The sequence below is a fragment of the Heptranchias perlo genome, chromosome 11 (genome assembly GCF_035084215.1).
Source record: "Heptranchias perlo isolate sHepPer1 chromosome 11, sHepPer1.hap1, whole genome shotgun sequence".
NCBI lineage: Eukaryota > Metazoa > Chordata > Chondrichthyes > Hexanchiformes > Hexanchidae > Heptranchias > Heptranchias perlo.
The window spans coordinates 77,127,391-77,151,737 of NC_090335.1; the positions used below are offsets into that span (position 1 = coordinate 77,127,391).

General features: G+C 47.4%; 1 protein-coding gene across 2 annotated transcripts in view; it reads right to left on the reverse strand.

Annotated features, from left to right (window-relative positions):
- The window catches only part of LOC137327515 (1-acyl-sn-glycerol-3-phosphate acyltransferase gamma-like), a 56,249-nt gene that overhangs the window by 18,364 nt on the left and 13,538 nt on the right, over positions 1 to 24,347 (reverse strand). Inside the window, exons 1-4 of one of the 2 annotated variants that reach the window (XM_067993411.1) lie at positions 22,881 to 23,248; positions 11,453 to 11,677; positions 9,751 to 9,920; positions 8,538 to 8,699 (exon numbers count right to left, since the gene is read on the reverse strand). In XM_067993411.1, the coding sequence (XP_067849512.1) occupies positions 8,538 to 8,699; positions 9,751 to 9,920; positions 11,453 to 11,630 (510 nt within the window). In that variant the 5' untranslated portion in view covers positions 11,631 to 11,677; positions 22,881 to 23,248. Of the gene's footprint in view, positions 1 to 8,537; positions 8,700 to 9,750; positions 9,921 to 11,452; positions 11,678 to 22,880; positions 23,249 to 24,347 lie in introns of those variants that run through there. The other variant, XM_067993410.1, reaches the window with a different exon arrangement.

Consider the following 24,347-nt stretch of genomic DNA (forward strand, 5'->3'; position numbering starts at 1 on the left):
TTTTTTAGATAGTAATTGTTAAACGTTGGTGTTCAGGGGGATTTGGGTTTCCTTGTACACGAAACACAGAAAGTTAACATGCAGGTACAGCGAGCAATTAGGCAGGCAAATGGTATGTTGGCCTTTATTGCAAGGGGGCTGGAGTACGAGGAAGAAAGTCTTGCTGCAATTGTACAGGGCTCTGGTAAGATCTCATCTGGAGTACCATTCCCTCTACCCTGCCCAAGCGCGTGGCCACGCAGCAGTCTGTTGTGTGCTTCATCATTCCATCCGCGCACCAAACTTGGACCAGGAGATGGATCTGCATATCCGGCGGAGCGCATGGAGTTTGTAATTGGCACAGGCCCTGGTCGTCCTCACGGTGTGGGTCTTTGGCAGCGGCTCCGGGTCCGGCTGCCCGAGTTCGGATCCAGCTCTGTGTGCGCCCCAGACTGTGCAGAATCAATTCGAGATGTGGAGGGAGGGGGCCCGGCGTCTTTATGGCTGGGCTGAGTCGGGTCGGGGCCACTGGCTGGGCTGAGTCGGGTCGGGGCCTTTTTGTAAGGCAGGGAGCGCAGTGTGCGTGAACAAACTGCTCCCTGCCTTACATAGAGCCAGACAAAACTAATGAGATCTGCAAGATGTACAATTGTAATGCAATAATTTTCTTAAACCCTGCTGAGGGCTGGGGGAGGGGAAAGAGAGCTTTAATTAAACTGTTCCCTATCCCCAAATTCACACTTACTGATTTGACAGCTGTTTTGTATTTCTGACTCAACTTAAAAATTCTGATTCAAACAGAAATAAATCGTGTGCAATCAGTCATTAAGCGGATTCAACGAAAAGCTCAGGAGTTGTGAGTCACTGTAACAACACACCGTCATACCCATAGTTAAGTGGAAGGCAGTAGCATCAGCCAACAATGGAGCAGTGCTAGGAAGAAATCCTGTCTCCCATTTGAAGAACAGCGGCTAGATGAAATTGTAGAGGCGGAATCTCATGAATCAAGAAGCAAGATCCCTGTACAACCGAGGGAGATATTCCAATATAGTGCAGATGTGGGCTTGATCTGAAAAATGTACTGGAGCAAAAATATCAGGTGATTTCTCCACTGGCAAGAAATGGGAAGACGGATGGCAGTTAGACTATAAGAGGCATTTATCATGCAAATCACATTATTCTACTGTAGTTGTTCTTAGAAACAGAAATTCTCGCCCACTGGGATTCAGGTTGCAGAAAATGTTAACAGAAACTGCTGCTAACAGAGAATAGAATGGACCTGACAGTGAGACAGCAATCAAAGCCAGATGAAATAAAGATTCTCATAGACAATGTACTGCTTGGAGCACAAATGAACAACTCCATGCATTCTGTGCAACATATACACGGCCACATGGCTAAATATCTCCAGGTACCAGCGAGATGGCCGAGCAAAAACTATGCCGTTAAATTTCTGGAATCAATCAACAGTCTCGTCCATGCAGAAATTATGTTGGAGATTCACCAATCTTTACATCATGCACTAATTATTGATGAGAGCACGGAAAACATGCTCATAATTTATTTCAAGTTCAGGGAAGCGGCTTCTGCAGTGGACAAGACAGTGTTCGGTGGAATTGTTAACTTCTAGCAATGCACCGGCTATTACGACGACTATCAAAGACCTGCACACTCTAAATCAGCTGGACATGATGACAGTGGTGATGTTCACTTAAGATGGTGCTTGTGTCATGCTGGAAAAAAAACAATGGCGGTGCCGCACGGATTAAGCAGTCCATTCCACATTCAGTACAGCAATACTGTGCAGCCCATCGAGAAGATTTGGGAATAGTTGATGCCTGGAACAAAGTAGCAATGATAAAGGAAATAGAGACATTGCTGAGAACCATTTATACAGTCGTCTGCAGATCTTCAGTTTGAAGAGGACAATTTGAGGAAATTGCAAATGTCACAGAATGTGAAGCTGTGTCCTTTCGACCTCCAAATGAAGTGAGGTGGCTATCGAGACATTTTGCTGTTAGTGCTTTGATGCACAATTACAAAGTTCTTCTTCAATACTTTGAGCTTGAAGAAACAGAGAACAATGATCCAGTTGCCAAGCATTGCCTGAAGAAGCTCTCAGACTCTACTTACCGTATCACCATAGCAGCATTGAATGATATTGTGTGTGAGCCAGCAGAACGGTGCAAATGCTTTCAGAAGAGCTGTTTAACAACAATCAAAGCTGTACAGTTAACGAGGGCCAAGAGCTGCAGGATCAGAGGACAGTATCTCAGCGAGACAGTCTTCTGGTGCAACAGTGAAAAATCTAATTACATCATGCACAAGAGATGAACCTTTCAAGGGAGATTCCATTCCGACATTCGTATCCCTACTATGTGATCATCTGGAAAAAAGGTTCCCAGAAAATGTACTCAATGAATACGAACATATGAATTAAGAGCAGGAGTAGGCCATTCGGCCCCTCGAGCCTACTCTGCCATTTGATAAGATCATGGCTGATCTGATTGTGACCTCAACCCTACTTTCCTGTCCACCTACTATAATCTTTGACTCCCTTGTTAATCAGGAATCTATCTAACTCAGCCTTTAAAATATTCAATGACCCTGCCTCCACCGCTCTCTGGGGAAGGGAGTTCCACAGACTCACGATCCAGAGAAAAAATTTCTCGTCATCTCCATCTTAAATGGGAGACCCCTTATTTTTAAACTGTGGCCTCTAGTTCTAGTCTCTCCCACAAGGGGAAACATCCTCTCAGCATCTACCCCTTCTAGTCCCCTCAGGATCTAATATGTTTCAACAAGATCACCTCTCATTCTTCTAAACTCCAATGTATCCAGGCCCAACTTGTTCAACCTTTCCGCATAAGATAACCCCCTCATCCCAGGAATCAGTCGAGTGAACCTTCTCTGAACCGCCTCTAAAGCAATTATGTCCTTTCTTAAATAAGGAGACCAAAACTGCACACAGTATTCTAGATGTGGTCTCACCAATGCCCTGTACAACTGTAGCAAAACATCTCTACTTTTATATTCCATTCCCCTTGCAATAAATGACAACATTCCATTTGCCTTCCTAATCACTTGCTGTACCTGCATACTAACTTTTTGTGATTCATGTACTCGGACACCCAGATCCCTCGGTACCTCAGAGTTCTGCAATCTCTCTCTATTCAAATAATATACTGCTTTTCTATTCCTCCTGCCAAAGTGGACAAGTTCACATTTTCCCACCTATACTCCATCTGCCAAATTTTTGCCCACTCACTTAACCTATCTATATCCCTTTGCAGACTCCTTATGTCCTGTTCACAACTTACTTTCCTACCTACCTTTGTGTCATCAGCAAATTTAGCAACCATACGTTCGGTCCCTTCGTCCAAGTCATTGATATGGATTGGAAATAGCTGAGGCCCAAGCACAATCCCCGTGGCACTCCACTCGTTACATCTTGCCAACCTGAAAATGACCCATTTATGCCAACTCTCTGTTTCCTGTTAGCTAACCAATCCTTTATCCATGCTAATATGTTAGCCCCTACACCATGAGCTCTTATTTTGTGTAGTAGCCTTTGATGTGGCACCTTGTCAAATGCCTTCTGGTATGAACGGTCGGCTTTCGATTTTGCTTCATTTGCACCACAACAAATCAGCTATCAATTCGGCACAGAGAATACCGAAAAGCTGGTTGACAAATCCAGACAAATCCTGAGCCTTGGTCAAGTAAGGTCTTCTGGGCAAAGCATCATGGATAAGAGGGAGCTCATTGTGAGCCAATACAATGACTACAAGTACTTAATTGCAGGGAAGATTGAAATAAAATCGTCAAAAACATTTCAGGACATGGTGACTCTCAGTCTACAAAATGCAGAGCGGGAAATTCTGGTTTCACAACCAGTGGATGGATATATGTGCAACGTTTCAAGCTTCAACTGCTGATTGTGAGCGTGGCTTCAGCCTTATGAATAATATAAAAATGAAATCACGAAACGGTTTGAAAGAAAATCACCTTGATATGCTTATGTGGATCATATCTCATCTGTCAAGTGGTAGAGAAGTAAACCTGGACAAAATATATAAACACTGGAAGAGAGGGAGAGACAGAAGAGAAAAACATCCAAACCAGAGACAGCCACCCTCTCCTCCATCATCTGGCCTGTCACCTACAGACTCTGGGTCTCAATCAGGATCTCCCCATTCCTCTGGTGACAGTGTTTACTTCTGAAATTTCTATAACCAGTTTTGTTTAATTAAAAATCCTTGACAGCTGGCCTTGTTACAATTATCCATTATTTCGTACTCTTGCTCTGTTATTTACCCTGAATAATATTTTCTAAAAAGATGTTCTATTCAAAGTTGTGATTTTTTTTTTTAAAACGGTGGTGCACACAGCCTTTATAATCGGTGCACAAACCTAAATTCATTCCACACACGGCCGAAAAAAGAGGGAACATTGACCTGGAGTATTGTGTACAGTTTTGGTCTCCTTATATAAGGATGGATATACTTGCCTTAGAGGGGGTACAATGAAGGTTCACTCGATTGATTCCTGGGATGAGAGGGTTGTCCTATGAAGAGGTTGAGAAGAATGGGCCGATATTCACTGGAGTTTAGAAGAATGAGAGATGATCTCATTGAAGCATACAAGATTACGAGGGGGCTTGACAGGGTGGATGCTGATTGATTGTTTCCCCTGGCTGGAGAGTCTAGAACCAGGGGGCATAGTCTCAGAATAAGGGGTCGGCCATTTAGGGCTAAGATGAGGAGAAATTTCTTTACTCTGAGGGTTGTGGATCTTTGGAATTCTCTACCCCAGAGGGCTGTGGATGCTTAGCTGTTGAGTATATTCAAGACTGAGATCGATACATTTTTGGACTCTAGGGGAATCAAGGGATATGGGGATCGGACAGGAAAGTGGAGTTGAGGTCGAAGGTGAGCCATGTTGTGCGGGGTCCTTTAGGGAAGAGTGACCATAACATGATAGAATTCTTCATTAAGATGGAAAGTGAAGTAGTCCAATCCAAAACTAGGGTCCTAAATCTAAACAAAGGAAACTACGAAGGTATGAGGAGTGAGTTGACTATGAGAGATTGGGAAGCTTCATTAAAAGGCATGACGGTGGATAGGCAATGGCTAGCATTTAAGGAACAAATGCATGAATTGCAACAATTATACATTCCTTTCTGGCGCAAAAACACAAAAGGAAGAGGCCCAACCATGGCTAACAAAAGAAATTAAGGATAGTATTAGATCCAAAGAGGAGTCATATAAAGTTGCCAGAAAAAGTAGCAAGCCTGAGTATTGGGAGCAGTTTAGAATTCAGCAAAAAAGGACCAAGAGATTGATTAAGAGGGGAAAAATAGAATACGAGAGTAAACGTGCAAGGAACATAAAAGTGGACTGTAAAAGCTTCTACAAGTATGTAAAAAGAAAAAGATCAGTGAAGACTAATGTAGGTCCCTTACAGTCAGAAACGGGAGAATTTATAATGGGGAACAGGGAAATGGCAGAGCAATTAAACAAATACTTTGGTTCTGTCTTCATGGAAGAGGACACAAATAACTTCCCAGAAATGCTCAGGAACCAAGGGTCTAGTAGGAAAGAGGAATTAAAGGAAATTAGTATTTGTAAAAAAAAGTGCTGGAGAAATTAATGGGACTGAAAGCCGATAAATCCCCAGGGCCTGAAAATCTGCATCCCAGAGTACTAAAAGAGGTAGCCATGGAAATAGTGGATACATTGGTGGTCATTTTCCAAAATTCTATAGATTATGGAACAGTTCCTACAAATTGGAGGGTGGCAAATGTAACCCCACTATTTAAAAAAGGAGGGAGAGAAAACAGGGAACTACAGACCGGTTAGCCTAATATCAGTAGTGGGGAAAATGCTAGAGACTATTGTAAAGGATGTGATAACAGGACACTTAGAAAATATCAACGGGATTAGACAAAGTCAACATGGATTTATGAAAGGGAAATCGTGTTTGACAAACCTACTGTAGTTTTTTGAGGATGTAACTGGTAGAATAGATAGGGGAGAACCAGTGGATGTGGTTTATTTGGATTTTCAGAAGGCCTTTGATAAAGTCCCACATAAGAGGTTAGTATGCACAATTAAAGCACATGGGATTGGGGGTAATATACTGGCATGGATTGAAAATTGGTTAACAGACAGGAAACAGAGAGTAGGAATAAATGGGTCTTTTTCGGGGTGGCAGGCAGTGACAAGTGGGGTACCGCAGGGATCGGTGCTTGGGCCCCAGCTATTCACAATATATATCAATGATTTGGATGAGGGAACCAAATGTAATATTTCCAAGTTTGCTGATGACACAAAACTAGGTGGGATCGTGAGTTGTGAAGAGGATGCAAAGAGGTTTCAAGGCGATTTAGACAAGTTGAGTGAGTGGGCAAATACATGGCAGATGCAGCATAATGTGGATAAATGTGAAATTATCCACTTCGGAAGGAAAAACAGAAAGGCAGAGTATTATTTAAATGGTGATAGATTGGGGAATGTTGATGTACAAAGGGACCTGGGTGTCCTTGTACACCAGTCACTGAAAGCAAAGATGCAGGTGCAGCGAGCAGTTAGGAAGGCATATGGTATGTTGGCCTTCATTGCAAGAGGATTTGAGTACAGGAGCAGGGATGTATTACTGCAGTTATACAGGGCCTTAGTGAGACCACACCTGGAGTATTATGTGTAGTTTTGGTCTCCTTACCTAAGAAAGGATATATTTGTCAGAGGGAGTGCAGCGAAGGTTTACCAGACTGATTCCTGGGATGGCAGGACTGTCGTACGAGGAGAGATTGGGTCGACTCGGCCTGTATTCACTTGAGTTTAGAAGAATGAGAGGGGATCTTATTGAAACATATAAAACTCCGACAGGGCTAGACAGACTGGATGCAGGGAGGATGTTTCCCCTGGCTGAGGGGTCTAGAACGAGGGGTCACAGTCTCTGGATACGGGGTAGGATATTTAGGACTGAGATGAGGAGAAATTTCTTCACTCAGAGGGTGGTGAACCTGTGGAATTCTCTACCACAGGAGGCCGTGGAGGCCAAGTCACTGAATATATTTAAGAAGGAGCTAGATAGATTTCTAGACACAAAAGGCATCAAGGGATATGGGAGAGAGCGGGAATATGGTATTGAGAGAGAGGATCAGCCATGATCATATTGAATGGCAGAGCAGGCTCGAAGGGCTGAATGGCCTTCTCCTGCTCCTATTTTCTATGATCTTATTGAATGGCGGAGCAGGCTTGAGGGGCCGTATGGCCTACTCTTGCTCCTATTCCTTATGTTCTCGGGCCCCACAGGCACCGGCTCCCCCTGGCGTATGGGATATCTGCACACTGATCATTGACCTTCAGTTCCACCCTGAGAGAGCTAGAACCATGGAAATTTCCAGTACAGAAGGAGGCAATTCAGCCTTCCTGTGCTGGCACCTTGCTGAAACAATTCAAAATGAACCCCACTGCCCCGCTCTCTTCCCTGAGCCCCACCTTAGTATTATAATATGGTACACCACAGCAGGAACTCATCCGGCCCAGCATTCCTGTGCTGGCTCTTTAAAAGAGTTTTCCAATTAGTCCTATTCCCCGTTTTTTTGCCCAAAATTCTGCAAATTTTTTCCCTTCAAGTATTTATCCAATTGCCTTTTGAAAGTTACTATTGAATCTGCTTCCACCGCCTTTTCAGGCAGCGCATTCCAGATCAGAACAACTCGCTGCGTAAAAAAATGTTTCCTCATGTCGCCTCTGATTCTTTTGCCAATCACCTTGAATCCGTGTCCACTGGAAACAATTTCTCCTTATTTACTCTGTCAAAACCTTTCATGATTTTGAAAACCTCCATCAAATCTCCCCTTAACCTTCTTTTTCTGAGGAGAATAATCCCAGCTTCTCCAATCAATCCCAAATTAACCCCACTGCCCCTCTTTCTCCCCATAACCCTGTATCAATCCCAAACTAATCTCACTGCCCCACTCTCTCCCCATTGCCCAGTATCTTCCTCTGCTTGAGGTATGTATCCAATTTTCCCTTAAATGATAGACTGTCTCTCCCTCAACTCTCTCCTGACAAAACCTTCTTGATCATTTTAAATTGATAATCCCTTATCACCAACTCCCCAACCAGAGGAAATATCCTTTCCTTGTTTGCGATCAAAACCATCCATAAAATCTCCTCTTGACCGTCTCTGTTCCCGTGAAATCAGTCCCAGTATCTCAAGTCTCTCCTCATAACAATAGTTTCCCATCCCTGGCAACATCCTGGAGAATCTACGCTGTACGCTCTCTATGGCTTTAATGTTCCTTCTATAATAGGCCACCTAAACTGCACTCAGTCTTTAACTGTGGCCTAACCATTACCTTGCACAAATTTATCATTACTTCTTTACTCGTGTCCCTATTTCTAAAACCCATTGTCCTTTTTTCTGGCTTTATCTACCTGCACTCACACTTTCTGTATTTTATCCCCTGGGTCTGTCTGTCTGTTCATTGCCACCCTTCAGATATCCGTGCAGTGACGGCTGTACCTCGCTTGATGTGTACTCACCCACATGTACTCTGGGTAGTCCCGCAGAGCCTGCAGTCCGCTCACCACTGTGTCTCTGTCCTCATCCCAACGACGTTTACAGAAGACGATCTCCAGGAAGTACCACGTCCACCCGATTAGAGGGACATAAAGCAACTCCTGTTTTGCCAACACTTTGGAGCTCTGTAAACATGAGGGCAAAAACCGGCAAATAAAACACAAGCCACATAAGATCAGCACCAGACAATCGGGGCTCGGGGAACAAACCAGGGCTCGGGGAACTCCTACTTCAAACCGTGGCTCAGGGAACTCGCAACCAAAACCACCACATCCAACGCTGTCCACCCCCCAAACTCACCACCCGTCTCCCCCCAAACTCACCACCCGTCTCCCCCCAAACTCACCACCCGTCTCCCCCCAAACTCACCACCCGTCTCCCCCCAAACTCACCACCCGTCTCCCCCCAAACTCACCACCCGTCTCCCCCCAAACTCACCACCCGTCTCCCCCCAAACTCACCACCCGTCTCCCCCCAAACTCACCACCCGTCTCCCCCCAAACTCACCACCCGTCTCCCCCCAAACTCACCACCCGTCTCCCCCCAAACTCACCACCCGTCTCCCCCCAAACTCACCACCCGTCTCCCCCCAAACTCACCACCCGTCTCCCCCCAAACTCACCACCCGTCTCCCCCCAAACTCACCACCCGTCTCCCCCCAAACTCACCACCCGTCTCCCCCCAAACTCACCACCCGTCTCCCCCCAAACTCACCACCCGTCTCCCCCCAAACTCACCACCCGTCTCCCCCCAAACTCACCACCCGTCTCCCCCCAACAAGCTGCGTGCAATCCACGCACTGCCTCATGCTCAACACAACTTTACTCACATTTTGTGGATTTCACTCATCTCATTTAGTTATTTTAATCCCAAATCTAGAAACAAGAGTCTCTGAAATCCTGGCATAGTTCATAAGCCTTGACTGAGAACATCACCCTGAACTCTGAACACAGCAAGAACACCACATGAAATCAGGGCGCACACATACACTGACACACACAGGAGAGGGAGAGGCCGGTTTGTTAACAGGCTCCAAAGCGGTCGTCAAGACCCGCTCCCTGCAGGCAGAGAAGGAGGAATCAAATTTAAGAGGAGCATGGGTGAGTCTCATCTACCCGCAGGGTTTGTGAGAGAGGGATTGAAAGCAGGGAGAAGTAAAAGGTTAACATTACTGACCCCCAGGATGCCGTATCTCTCACACATGGTCCAACCGCAGAGGAAGTCAATCTCATAATTGTGATTTAAGATGACAATGACATGCTCCTTGCCAAATTTGTCCTCAGTGGCCTGTTCAGTGAACAGCGTACACTCAGTGCCCGACCACCATTCCAGCAGAATGACCAGCTCTAGAGAGAAAGAGAGAGACAGACAGAGAGGCAACGGGGCAGATTAACAAGCGCAACAGCAACAGAAACAGAAACAGAGCAATAACCCTACAGTGGCCGTGCAGACCAGAGGAGAGAATCAGAACCAACAAACTCCCCGCCTGTCAAAACAAAAAGTTATTACCACTTTACTCGGGAAGACGTGGAGGATTGTTTGGAATGCTGCACAGTGGTAACAAGTTTCAGTAGCTGCACCAGCTGCCAGGGTCCCTGCTCTTATTTCAGCTGCTCTTGTTCACTGTGTCCAAAGAAAGGAAACTGCACCCAACTCCTCCCTACTGCCCTCACGGGTTAGATACAGAGTAAAGCTCCCTCTACACTGTCCCATCAAACACTCCCAGGGCAGGTACAGCACGGGTTAGATACAGAGTAAAGCTCCCTCTACACTGTCCCATCAAACACTCCCAGGACAGGTACAGCACGGGTTAGATACAGAGTAAAGCTCCCTCTACACTATCCCATCAAACACTCCCAAGCCAGGTGCAGCACGGCTTAGATACAGAGTAAAGCTCCCTCTACACTGTCCCATCAAACACTCCCAAGGCAGGTACAGCACGGGTTAGATACAGAGTAAAGCTCCCTCTACACTGTCCCATCAAACACTCCCAGGGCAGGTACAGCACGGGTTAGATACAGAGTAAAGCTCCCTCTACACTGTCCCATCAAACACTCCCAGGGCAAGTACAGGGTTAGATACAGAGTAAAGCTCCCTCTACACTGTCCCATCAAACACTCCCAGGGCAGGTACAGCACGGGTTAGATACAGAGTAAAGCTCCCTCTACACTGTCCCATCAAACACTCCCAGGGCAGGTACAGCACGGGTTAGATACAGAGTAAAGCTCCCTCTACACTGTCCCATCAAACACTCTCAGGGCAGGTACAGCACGGGTTAGATACAGAGTAAAGCTCCCTCTACACTGTCCCATCAAACACTCCCAGGGCAGGTACAGCACGGGTTAGATACAGAGTAAAGCTCCCTCTACACTGTCCCATCAAACACTCTCAGGGCAGGTACAGCACGGGTTAGATACAGAGTAAAGCTCCCTCTACACTGTCCCATCAAACACTCTCAGGGCAGGTACAGCACAGTTAGATACAGAGTAAAGCTCCCTCTACACTGTCCCACCAAACACTCTCAGGGCAGGTACAGCACGGGTTAGATACAGAGTAAAGCTCCCTGCAACGTACGAAATATCTCAGTTCTCACGTCAGAACCATATCCCCTACTGCACCCCCAATTTCTGACAGCAGCCGTCCTGTCCTGTGAGTGATGCCCAATACGTGCCATATTATGGGCTAGTTGTTGCTGTTGGTCGAGGGGGAAGATGAAACGTGGAGAGAATGCACCAAACTCACTAAAAGCACCTTCACACCATCAGTCTGGGCTGGATTTACCCTGGTCAATGACCAACTACTTAGGACACCTCCCAACCCCAACTCCAAATGTCTGTTCACCACAATCAGCCCAAGAGAAGCAGCAATGAATACTCACGGCTCCACAGAGAGTAGGCGAGGCGACAGTTGAGATGCCGGTAGAGCTGTTTGCTGATGGGCCAGATTGGCAACGTGCACAGCTGGATGAAGTTGATGAAGAGGCCACTCACGACAAACACAAACCCAAGTAACAGGTGGATGATGAACTGAGTCTTCAGGTAGGCGATCACACTCATGGTTTAATCAGAGACGTTTGCAAGGCCCGTCACTCAGAATAACCGTCCTGGAACAGAGCAAGAACAAACCATCAACTCAACCCTCACACTGCAGCACACAATCATAGAACCTCACAGCACAGGAGGTGGCCATTCGGCCCATCAGAGAAACACTACTTGGACCCTTCACATGCTGCTATCAAAATGTACAAAACCACTTGACTAATCCGCTCGGCTCAGCTGCTGGGCAAGGATCTGGCCGATTTCTACATGTATGTACACCGCGTGTTCTAGGACAAAGCGCACCAACCCTCAGGGTCCCCAGGAACTGGCTCCAGCCCGTTAACTGTGACCTAGTGGGTGTGGGGTGACAGAACTTCGCTCCCACACAATGGGACCGGGAATTGTACAGGGAATGTTTAGGGTTAGAGGTTTGAGACGGTAAAAAGGGAAAGATTATTCGCACTGCTCCACGTGTCAGGGGACTGAGCTGAAGAAGCATTACTTGGGATCAGTACTAAACCAACCCTGGCATTAGTGCTCCAGAACTAGCCGCACCTCTAGCCAAGCTGTTCCAGTACAGCCACAACACTGGCATCTACCCGACAATGAGGAAAATTGCCCAGGTATGTCCTGTCCACAAAAAGCAGGACAAATCCAATCCGGCCAATTACCGCCCCATCAGTCTACTCTCAATCATCAGCAAAGTGATGGAAGGTGTCGTCGACAGTGCTATCAAGCGGCACTTACTCACCAATAACTTGTTCACCGATGCTCAGTTTGGGTTCCGCCAGGACCACTCGGCTCCAGACCTCATTACAGCCTTGGTCCAAACATGGACAAAAGAGCTGAATTCCAGAGGTGAGGTGAGAGTGACTGCCCTTGACATCAAGGCAGCATTTGACCGAGTGTGGCACCAAGGAGCCCTGGTAAAATTGAAGTCAATGGGAATCAGGGGGAAAACTCTCCAATGGCTGGAGTCATACCTAGCACAAAGGAAGATGGTAGTGGTTGTTGGAGGCCAATCATCTCAGCCTCAGGACATTGTTGCAGGAGTTCCTCGGGGCAGTGTCCTCGGCCCAACCATCTTCAGCTGCTTCATCAATGACCTTCACTCTATCATAAGGTCAGAAATGGGGATGTTCGCTGATGATTGCACAGTGTTCAGTTCCATTCGCAACCCCTCAAATGATGAAGAAGTCCGTGCCCGCATGCAGCAAGACCTGGACAACATCCAGGCTTGGGCTGATAAGTGGCAAGTAACATTCGCGCCAGACAAGTGCCAGGCAATGACCATCTCCAACAACAGAGAGTCTAACCACCTCCCCTTGACATTCAACGGCTTTACCATCGCCGAATCCCCTACCATCAACATCCTGGGGGTCACTATTGACCAGAAACTTAACTGGATCAGCCATATAAATACTGTAGCTACGAGAGCAGGTCAGAGGCTGGGTATTCTGCGGCGAGTAACTCACCTCCTGACTCCCCAAAGCCTTTCCACCATCTACAAGGCACAAGTCAGGAGTGTGATGGAATACTCTCCACTTGCTTGGATGAGTGCAGCTCCAACAACACTCAAGAAGCTCGACACCATCCAAGATAAAGCAGCCCGCTTGATTGGCACCCCATCCACCACCCTAAACATTCACTCCCTTCACCACCGGTGCACAGTGGCTGCAGTGTGTACCATCCACAGGATGCACTGCAGCAACTCGCCAAGGCTTCTTCGACAGCACCTCCCAAGCCCGTGACCTCTACCATCTATAAGGACAAGAGCAGCAGGCACATGGGAACAACACCACCTGCACGTTCCCCTCCAAGTCACACACCATCCTGACTTGGAAATATATCGCCGTTCCTTCATTGTCGCTGGGTCAAAATCCTGGAACTCCCTTCCTAACAGCACTGTGGGAGAACCTTCACCACACGGACTGCAGCGGTTCAAGGCGGCGGCTCACCACCACCTTCTCGAGGGCAATTAGGGATGGGCAATAAATGCCTGCCTTGCCAGCGACGCCCACAACCATGAACGAATTTTTAAAAATTAGTACTAGAAACATACCCCGGGATTAGTATTGGAAGCACTAATTCAGTATTAATATTAGAAGTATAATCCCATGATTAGTATAAAAAGCATTAGCACAGTGAAGCAAGAGTGTGTTGGAAGGATTGTTTTTTCATGCAGGACACTTGTAATTCAAGAGTTCCTTATCGGGTTTCTCTGATCAATGTTTCATCAATGACCTTCTCTCCAACATAAGGTCAGAAGTTGAACTGTTTGCTGATGATTGCACAGTGTTCAATTCCATTCGCAACCTCTCAGATAATGAAGCAGTCCGTACCCACGGGCAGCAAGACCTGGACAACATCCAGGCTTGGGCTAATAAGTGGCAAGCAATGACCATCTCCAACAAGGGAGAGAGAGTCTAATCACCGAATCCCCCATCATAACGTCCTGGGAGTCGCCATTGACCAGAAACTCAACTGGACCAGCCACATAAATGCATTGGCTACCGGAGCAGGCCAGAGGCTGGGTATTCTGCAGCAAGTGGCTCACATCCTGACTTGAAAGAACATAAGAAGTAGGAGCAGGAGTAGGCTATCCGGCCCCTCGAGCCTGCTCCGCCATTCAACAAGATCACGGCTGATCTTCTACCTCAAAGCCATTTTCCTGCACTATCCCCATATCCCTTGATGCCTTTAATGTCTAGAAATCTATCGATCTCTGTTTTGAATGTACTCAATGTCTGAGCCTTCACAGCCCTCTGGGGTAGTGAATTCCAAAGATTCACCACCCTCTGAATGAAGAAATTTCTCCTCATCTCAGTCCTAAATGGTTTACCTCTCATTCTGAGACTCTGTTCTAGACTCCCCAGCCAGGGGAAACATCCTCCCTGAATCTACCCTGTCGAGCCCTGTAAGAATTTTGTATGTTTCAACGAGATCACCTCTCATTCTTCTAAACTCTAGAGAATACAGGCCTAGTCTACTCAATCTCTCCTCATACGATAATCCCACTATCCCAGGAATCAGTCTGGTGGACCTTCATTGCACTCCCTCTATGGCAAGTATAACCTTTCTTAGGTAAGGAGACCAAAATTTTACACAATACTCCAGGTGCGGTCTCACCAAGGCCCTGTATAATCACAGCAACACATCTTTACTCCTGTACACAAATCCTCTTGTAATAAAGGCCAACATATCATTTGCCTTCCTAATTGCTTGCTGCACCTGCATGTTAGCTTTCAGTGACTCATGTACAAGGACACCCAGGTTCCTTTGAACATCAACATTTCCCAATCTCTCAATTTAAAATACTCTGCATTTCTGTTTTTCCTACCAAAGTGGATAACTTCACATTTTTCCACATTTCTATCTGCCATATTGTTGCCCACTCACTTAGCCCGTCTATATCCCCTTGAAGCCTCTTTGCATCCTCCTCACAACTCACGATCCCACCTAGATTTGTGTCAGCAGCAAACTTGGAAATATTACATTCGGTCCCCTCATCCAAATCATTGATATATATTGCGAATAGCTGGGATCCAAGCACCGATCCCTGCGGTACCCCACTAGTCACAGTCTGCCAACCTAAAAAAGACCCGTTTATTCCTACTCTCTGTTTTCAGTCTGTTAAGCAATTCTCGATCCATGCCAGTATATTACCCCAATTCCATGTGCTCTAACTTTGTTCACCAACCTCCTGTGTGGGACCTTATCAAAAGCTTTCTGAAAGTCCAAATACACCACATCCACTGGTTCCCCCTTATCTGTTCTACTAGTTACATCCTCAAAGACCTCCAGTAGGTTTGTCAAACATGATTTCCCTTTCATAAATCCATGTTGACTCTGCCAAATCCTATTATTATTTTCTAAGTGTCTGGTTATCTCATCCTTTATAATAGATTCTAGCATTTTCCCTACTACTGATATCGGGCTAACCGGTCTGTAGTTCCCTGTTTTCTCTCTCCCTCCTTTTTTAAATAGTGGGGTTACATTTGCTACCCTCCAATCTGCAGGAACCGTTCCAGAATCTATAGAATTTTGGAAGATGACAACCAATGCATCCACTATCTCTACAGCCACCTCTTTAAAAACCGAGATGTAGATCATCAGGTCCTTGGGATTTATCAGCTTTCAGTCCCATTAATTTCTCCAGTACTTTTTTTTTACTAATACTAATTTCCTTCAGTTCCTCATTCTCACCAGACCCTTGGTTCTCTAGTATTTCTGAGAGGTTTTTTGTGTCTTCTTCCATGAAGACAGACACAAAGTATTCGTTTAATTTCTCTGCCATTTCCTTATTCCCTATTATAAATTCGCCCATCTCTGTCTGTAAGGGACCCACATTTGCCTTTGCCAATCTGTTCCTTTTTACATACCTGTAGAAGCTTTTACAGTCGCTAGTTTACTCTCATGTTCTATTTTCCCTTTATCAATTTCTTGGTCCTCCTTTGAAACAATTCTAAAATTCTCCCAATCTTTAGGCTTACTGCCTTTTCTGGCAACTTTATCTGCCTCTTTCTTTGATTTCATACTATCTTTAATTTCTCGTTAGCCACGGTTGAACCACTTTTCCTGTTGGGTTTTTGTGCCTTAAAGGAATATATATTTGTTGACTCCCCAAAGCCTCTCTACTACCTACAAGGCACAAGTCACCCGGTCCGGATGGGATGCATCCTAGGTTGCTGAGGGAAGTAAGGGTGGAAATTGCAGAGGTACTGGCCATAATCTTCCAAACATCCATAGATACCAGGGGTGGGGTGGGGGGGGGGGGGGTTGCCAGAGGACTGGAGAATTGCAAATGTTATACCCTTGTTCAAAAAAGGGTGTAAGGATAAACCCAGCAACTATAGGCCAGTCAGTTTAACCTCGGTGGTGGGGAAACTTTTAGAAACGATAATCCGGGTCAGAATTAACAGTCACTTGGACGAGTGCGGATTAATTAGGGAAAGCCAGCACGGATTTGTTAAAGGCAAATCGTGTTTAACTAACCTGATAGAGTTTTTTGATGAGGTAACAGAGAGGGTAGATGAGGGCAATCCAGTTGATGTGGTGTATATGGACTTTCAAAAGGCGTTTGATAAAGTGCCGCATGGTAGGCTTATCATCAAGATTGCGGCCCATGGAATAAAGGGGGCAGTAGCAACATGGATGCAGAATTGGCTAAGGGACAGGAAACAGAGAGTAATGGTGAACGGTTGTTTTTCGGACTGGAGGGAGGTGTACAGTGGTGTTCCCCAGGGGTCGGTGCTGGGACCATTGCTTTTCTTGATATATATTAATGACTTAGACTTGGGTGTACAGGGCACACTTTCAAAATTTGCAGGTGATACATAACTTGGAAGGATAGTAAACAGTGAGGAGGATAGTGATAGACTTCAAGAGGATATAGACAGGCTGGTGGCGTGGGCGGACACGTGGCAGATAAAATTTAATGCAGAAAAATGCAAAATGATATATTTTGGTAGGAAGAATTGCAGGGCTATGGGGATAGGGGAGGGGAGTGGGACCAGCTGGATTTCTCTTGCATGGAGCCGGCGTGAACTCGATGGGCCGAATGGCCTCCTTCCGTGCTGTAACCTTTCTATGATGCTAGGCCTGTGCCAGTTCTGAAAGAGCTATTAAATTAATCCCATTCCCCTGGTCTTTCCCCATAGCCCTGTAATTTTTCCTTCTCAAGTATTTATCCAATTCTCTTTTGAAAGTTACTATTGAATCTACTTCCACCACCCTTTCAGGCAGCGCATTCCAGATCAGAACAACTCACTGCGTAAAAAAATTTCTCATCTCCCCTCTGGTTCTTTTGCCGATCACCTTAAATCTGTGTCCTCTGGTTACCGGCCCTCTTGCCACTAGAAACAGTTTCTCCATATTTACTCTATCAAAAGTGTTCATAATTTTTGAACACCTCTATCCAATCTCCTTTTAACCTTCTCTGCCCTAAGGAGAACAACCCCAGCTTCTCCAGTCTCTCCACATAACTCCCTCATCCCTGGTACCACTCTAGTAAATCTCTTCTGCTCCCTCTCGAAGGCCTTGACATCCTTCCTAAAGTGTGGTGCCCAGAATTGGACACAATACTCCAGCTGAGACCTAACCAGTGTTTTATAAAGGTTTAGCATAACTTCCTTGCTTTTGTACTTTATGGTTCTATTAATAAAAAGGCTTTAACAGCCTTCTCAACTTGTCCTGTCACCTTCAAAGATTTGTGTACACACACTCCCAGGTCTCTGCTCCTGCATCCCCTTTAAAATTGTACCATTTAGTTTATATTGCCTCTCCTCATTCTTCCTACCAAAATGAATCACTTCACACTTCTCTGCGTTAAATTTCATCTGTCATGTGTCTGCCTATTTCACCAGTCTGTCTATGTCCTCCTGAAGTCTGTTACTATCCTCCTCACTGTTCACATTTCCGAGTTTTGTGTCATCTGCCAACTTTGAAATTATACCAATTTCACCTCCATTGCCATCATATTACCCGCCCCAGTTTGGAAGGATACAACCTATAATTGTGTGGTTCGGTGTTTCTGTCAGTTCATGGAAACATTTCACATACGGACACTTGCCTGAACCCTGGTGACAGTTTGCAGTTGCAGAGCGCATTTACAGAGACACATCTTGGGCACTATAGAGGACGCAGGGGGCAATCTGGGGACACGGAGCAGAGAGAAGAGGGGGACGAAGGACCAGGAGGTGATGAAAGCACTGAAGGGACCTTCTCCTTTCAAAAGCAGAGAACGAGGGGGATACAGGGCGGAGAAAGGGAGCATCCCCATGGCAGGGGGGAGGGGGGGGTCAGTAGCTGACAGTGGAGCAGAGGGGAATGGGGTCAGTGAGGAGGGGGGGCGTCAGGCCGGGATCAGTGAGGAGGGTCAGGCTGGAGTCAGTGAGAAGGGGTGTGCGGGTGAAGGAGATCACTGCAGAAGGGAAAAAGCGGGGACCTTTACTACACTGTTCAATGGGGCAACAGGCTGAATCTGGAAGTGGGGCACGGGGCCGGCAGGCGCCCCCCCCCCGCCCCAGGTGGGGCACAGGGCCGGCAGGCACCCCCCCACCCCGCATGGGGCACGGGGCGGATCACATGCCCAGGTGGTGAAGCGGTCACCCCGGCTGATACCCGCAGCCTGTGACTGCAGCTGTCATCCTTTAATATAATAGAACAACGGTTGTCTGTGTCTATTCCCAGGGCTGGTGATACTTTCCTCAATTGTTTCCTCCTGAAAGGATGACGACATTTGCTGAGGACGCTGTGAGGGATCTGGCAGTGGGTATTCACAGGTGTAATGACTCCTTTACATAAAGCACCAGCATCTTGTTACAGCTGTTCAGAACAGAGCCCTGCCCAGCACACACATCACAATAGGGGCCAGGGAACAAGGCATTGATGCCATTTGCAGTTTCAATACTATTATTGCGGAGAGTTTCGCTCTGTTGCTAATAGGAGCTCCTAACTCTGCAGAGTGCAATGAACTCCATTATAGGCCAGAGATACCCTCAAACCTCCACCATTACTCCTTTATCCCACCTTTGCCAATCTTCCTTCTTCTCCCTTACATGTCCCCCAGTGGCCTCACCCTCCCCGACTCTGCCCTCTGCCATTCCCGTGAGTCTCACATTCTCAGCTGCAGCATAAACCACAGAGCAAGAGGGCACAAGAGGATTTCTTTCTCTGCTGTCTTGTCAGCCGTGGCTCAGGGGGTAGCACTCTCGCCTCTGAATCAGAGGGTCGTGGATTCAAATCGCACTAGAGACTTGAGCACAAATTACAGGCCAACACTCCGGGGCCGCGCCGAGGGAGCGCTGCACCGCCGGAGGGGCCGCGCCGAGGGAGCGCCGCACCGCCGGAGGGGCCGCGCCGAGGGAGCGCCGCACCGCCGGAGGGGCCGCGCCGAAGGAGCGCCGCACCGCCGGAGGGGCCGCACTTCAGATGAAACCAAGACCCTGCCTGCCCTCTCGGGTGGATGTGAAAAATCCTGTGGCACTATTGGAAGAAGAGCAGGGGAGCTCTCACCTGTGTCCTGGTCAATACTTATCCCTCAACCAACAGCACTAAAATATATTACCTGGTCATTTATCTCATTGCTGTTTGTGGGAGCTTGCTGTGTGCAAATTGGGCTACATTACAACAGTGACTGCAAAAGTACTTCATTTGCTGTAAAGCGCTTTGGGATGTCCTGAGGTCATGAAAGATGTTATGTAAATGCAATTTCTTTCGCACTCAGCTGCCACCCTTAGAAATGGCGAGGGTTCAGAGAGGATATGATCAGCGTCAGCGAGGATTCTCCAACTCTACGATGGACTACCCTATGCACACTCGCTGCCTGGGCTTCCACATTAAGAGTGGGGATCTGTTTCAGCACTAGAGCAGCACCCTGTGCCCTGGGTACTCAATCAGGGGTTGGAAGACCTCAGGTTCTCTGTCCAGGGACCTGTACTCGGAAAGCAGTCAGCGACACTGAGAAAGGAAGAGTGAGGGGGTGGTAGGAAGAGATAAATTGGACCGTTACAGACGGCAGGATTAAGCTCTAGTGTTCCCTCGCTTCTGTTTCCAGTACTGATCCCAGTAATGTAAAGCTGCTGGAAACACTGACTGCATGGTTCCTGTAACTTTCTACTGGAAGATCAAAACCAATAGGAGCTTCTTGTATTCAGGACTATACTTCATTCATCACCTTCCTTCTCCATCCCCAGAGGCACTCGCCCTCCAACCAAGCCTCCATTTTTATGATGTGGAGATGCCGGTGATGGACTGGGGTTGACAATTGTAAACAATTTTACAACACCAAGTTATAGTCCAACAATTTTTATTTGAAATCTACAAGCTTTCGGAGGCTTCCTCCTTCCCCAGCCCAAGGTGGGTTGGTTGGATGCCCAGCAGTGTAGATATCACAGCTGAGCCCAATACTGCTCTGCCGTCCACTCGAGCTTCCACCCGCCCGCCCGCCCACCCACCTCCAGCAGGAGTCACTGGATAGCTGTCAGGAACCCTGGGTGCTTTTTACTGTCTCTAACCCAGGGGCACAGAGGCTAATTGTAGCCCCCCCCGCCCAGGGGCACAGAGGCTAATTGTAGCCCCCCTCCACCCCCAGGGGCACAGAGGCTAATTGTAGCCCCCCCCCGCCCAGGGGCACAGAGGCTAATTGTAGCCCCCCTCCACCCCCAGGGGCACAGAGGCTAATTGTAGCCCCCACCCCCACCCCCAGGGGCACAGAGGCTAATTGTAGCCCCCACCCCCACCCCCAGGGGCACAGAGGCTAATTGTAGCCCCCCCCCCACAGGGGCACAGAGGCTAATTGTAGCCCCCCCCACCCACCCCCAGGGGCACAGAGGCTAATTGTAGCCCCCCCTTCCCCTCCCCCTCACCTTTAACAGCAGCCTGGTTGAGATCAGTTAAATCAGCACAGATTAAGAAAGGTTGCCGGGGCCTCCTCGAGCTGCTTGGTTCAGTTGCGCACAGGGCTGGAAATTACCAACGCGTCACTGGAAGGGAAATCATCCTCGAGTGCTCAGTGTGACGGAACTCGATTTAGAAACGGTCTGAAATAAAAATTCTAATTCAGTCAGATCTTTAGTCTGAAGAACCCATAGCAGGAAGCAACAGGTCACAGATTGAAAACCAGAACTCGACGTGAACCAAAACAGCAGCGTCTGTACTGTTCAAATGAAGCAGAGAGGTTTGGATGTGGTGAACTGCAAGAGCAAAGTTCAAGAGCATCACCCAGTCACACCAGCCCACAGATGGCCTTCAACTGCCCTTCTGGGGTATTGGGGGAGCTGTAACTGAGCACGAGAGTGGTCCCCTTGGCCATGTGTAGATGGAAGGTGGGGGGTCAGTGTGGGAAGGCCTACACCCCACATCTTGCGACTGCAGCTGCTTTCAAATAAACTTGCGGCCCCCACAAAAACCAGAGATCGCTGCAGACAAACTGGTCCAGAGCGAAATCAGCGAGTGCATGTTACAAGAGAGAGGCTAACACCATATGTTAACCTGTCTTTTCTCTTTCAGACACTGACCAGCCGATTTATTTCTGTTAACTTTTTAGAATTGTAGAATCTTACAGCACAGAAGGAGGCCATTCGTCTCGTCGTGCCTGTGCCAGCTCTTTGAAAGAGCTGTTCAATTTAGTCCCACACCCCAGCTTTATCCCCATAACCCTGCAAATTAGTCCTCTTCAAGTGTCTTTTGCAAGTTCCTAAGGAATCTCATTCCATCACTCTTTCAGATCGTGCGTTCCAGATCTTAATCCTCTGTGAACCTCATTTCCTCTCTTTTGAATCTACAACTTCTGGTTACCAACTCACTTGCCAGAGGAAACAATTTCTCTCTATTTGCTCTATCAAAACCCCTCATTATTTTGAGCACCTCTATTAGGTCTCCCCTTAACCTTCTCTGCTCTAAAGGAGACAAGTGAATTCCCAGAATCAGGGGGTTCGGAGTCCTATAGGGGTACGGCATGGACCGTCCGTCATACCCACGCAACAGTAGGGGGGGTCACAAGGAGTGATCAAAAGCAGAAGCCCTGGCTCATCTTTCCTTCCTTAACCCACGATTCAGTGGCGCACCCCCTACTGCAATCAGCTAACTGAGCACAAAGCATGAAACCTGGGCCCTGGGCCACTCAGTCCCACTCTGTCTCCTGACTACCGGGGACGGGGAGATCCTGTGCATTTGTAGTTCTTAAATTCTGGCACTGACCAAGGCACAGCTCAACCGAGGTGCTGAATGTCAAGGAGACATAGGATCTGAGAGACAGCAGGGCACAGCTAAAGGCACAAAACACACAGGTAAATCGGACCAAAATAAGTTGCAAAAGTGACCAGTAAAAACACAAGCAACCAGCACAACATATCGAGAGCAGATTTACCCTGAGATATTCCTGGAAATGCACAGTGGGGTTTCAATTAGTGAAGAGCAAAGAGGGATTAGTGAGTGGGTGAGGTGCAGAGTCCCCACCCGAGACACAAACTTTATCTCCTCGCAGACACTGGCCCCACCTGCGGATTTCTGCACGGCTTTTATTTTAGGTTTCTGGCAGTCACTCCCTTCACTTAATCTGAGTACGAGCAAGAGGAATAAAACTCAAATGTTTAAAGTCAAGCTAAATGGAGCAGATGAAGGGATTCCAAGAAACTGAAATCAGAAAGGAAAAGCATCAGACATCCAGTCCCAAAGGAAAAGACAGAGTCTTCCTGAAATCAATAACCCAAGGATTAATCTTCATTTAACTCCTGTTCTGTTAAATAAATAACTACATCACTCAACTCATCATCACGTCGCCAAAGACTCCAAAAACGTTTTCAAACTCGCTGCCGGACTCCAGTGGTGACTGCTTTCGAGATGCAGCAAGTCCCAGGGCACACTCTGGGTTCAACAGGAATTGCTGCTTTGGATCCTCGTTCTCTGGTACTGCCTGTGACTTCTAGTTACTGTTATTCACCTCACTCAGGGGACTCTGGACACACCCGGCAGAACAACAAGCAGCTCCCTGAGCCATTCACTTGAGAAAGTGTGGACCCACAGTGTAAAGCAGGTCAGGCTGCGAGTTACACAGCTCTCAAATCATGTGAAAGTTCATGCTAAGAACCCATGCAGCTGACGTCACCGATCTTTTCGACAGTCAGTGGTATTTGTCCCGGGGTGGCTCGCTGTAGTGTCTTCCTGTCGCACTCTGTCCTGCTTCACATCTACCCTATAAAGGCACGTGTCTAAACTACCCCCAGGTCCACTGGAATTCTCCTGCCCTCACAACGGGACCAAAGGTTTCAGTGATGGTGTAATATTAATCACAGCATGAGCTGTGACTGTGCAGGAGGGGCAGGTTTCACCCAGATAGTGATAGAAGGCACGGCAGAGCAGAGGGGAGGGAGCAGGTTATAGTAACACACAGGAACCTCAATCTCTGCTTCATCAGCATCCCGGCAGAGTAACCTGTAAAAATTGACCCAGCACCAGGAGGTGGAGAGCGAGCTACCACAGGTCAGGAGGCTATACCAGTGTCGACAGCCCACCTGGTCTCAGGGTCCCAACAAGGCAGCATCTCAGCACCCAACAAGAACTGAGAGGGGAGGGGCTCAAACCCCCTAACACAGAGTGAAAGGCCCCACAGGAGCTGGGATCTGTGGTGGGTACAAACATTCCTGATCCTGCACAGCCCTTCAAACCCCACAGCCACCTGCGCTCACATTCAGCGGGGGGCAGCTGTCCGATTGGGCCTAGGTGACCAGAGGTTGGGAAATCGGCCAGTGCCCTTGCCGTCTAACCCTTCCATTATCAGCCTTGATAGATTATCAGCCTCGCCACAGTCCAACAGTCACTGGTGAAACATCAGTCAAGGGCAAACAGTTGACGTGTTAGTCAGAAGGGCATGAAGTCATTCTGATGTCAGGACATAGATCAGGAATCCAAAGGACAGCATTCCTCATTCCCTGAAAAACAAACAGGGATTGTGTTCATCCTGTGAGAGGGGGCAGAATTAGGCAGGAACAATGTCCCTTTAAGAAAACAACATAATTATACTGCAATTTCAGATGGCAATCTTGCCGCACCCGGCTACACACAAACAGTCAGAGACATCACTCACAGACAGAGCCACGTAACAGGGACCTTTGTACAGGGACCAGCAGAATTCTACCAGAGCCAACTCCAAAGTCCAGACTTTTACCACAGAATCATACAATGATACAGCACAGGAGGCCATTCAGCCCATCATGCCTAGGCTGGTTCTTTGAA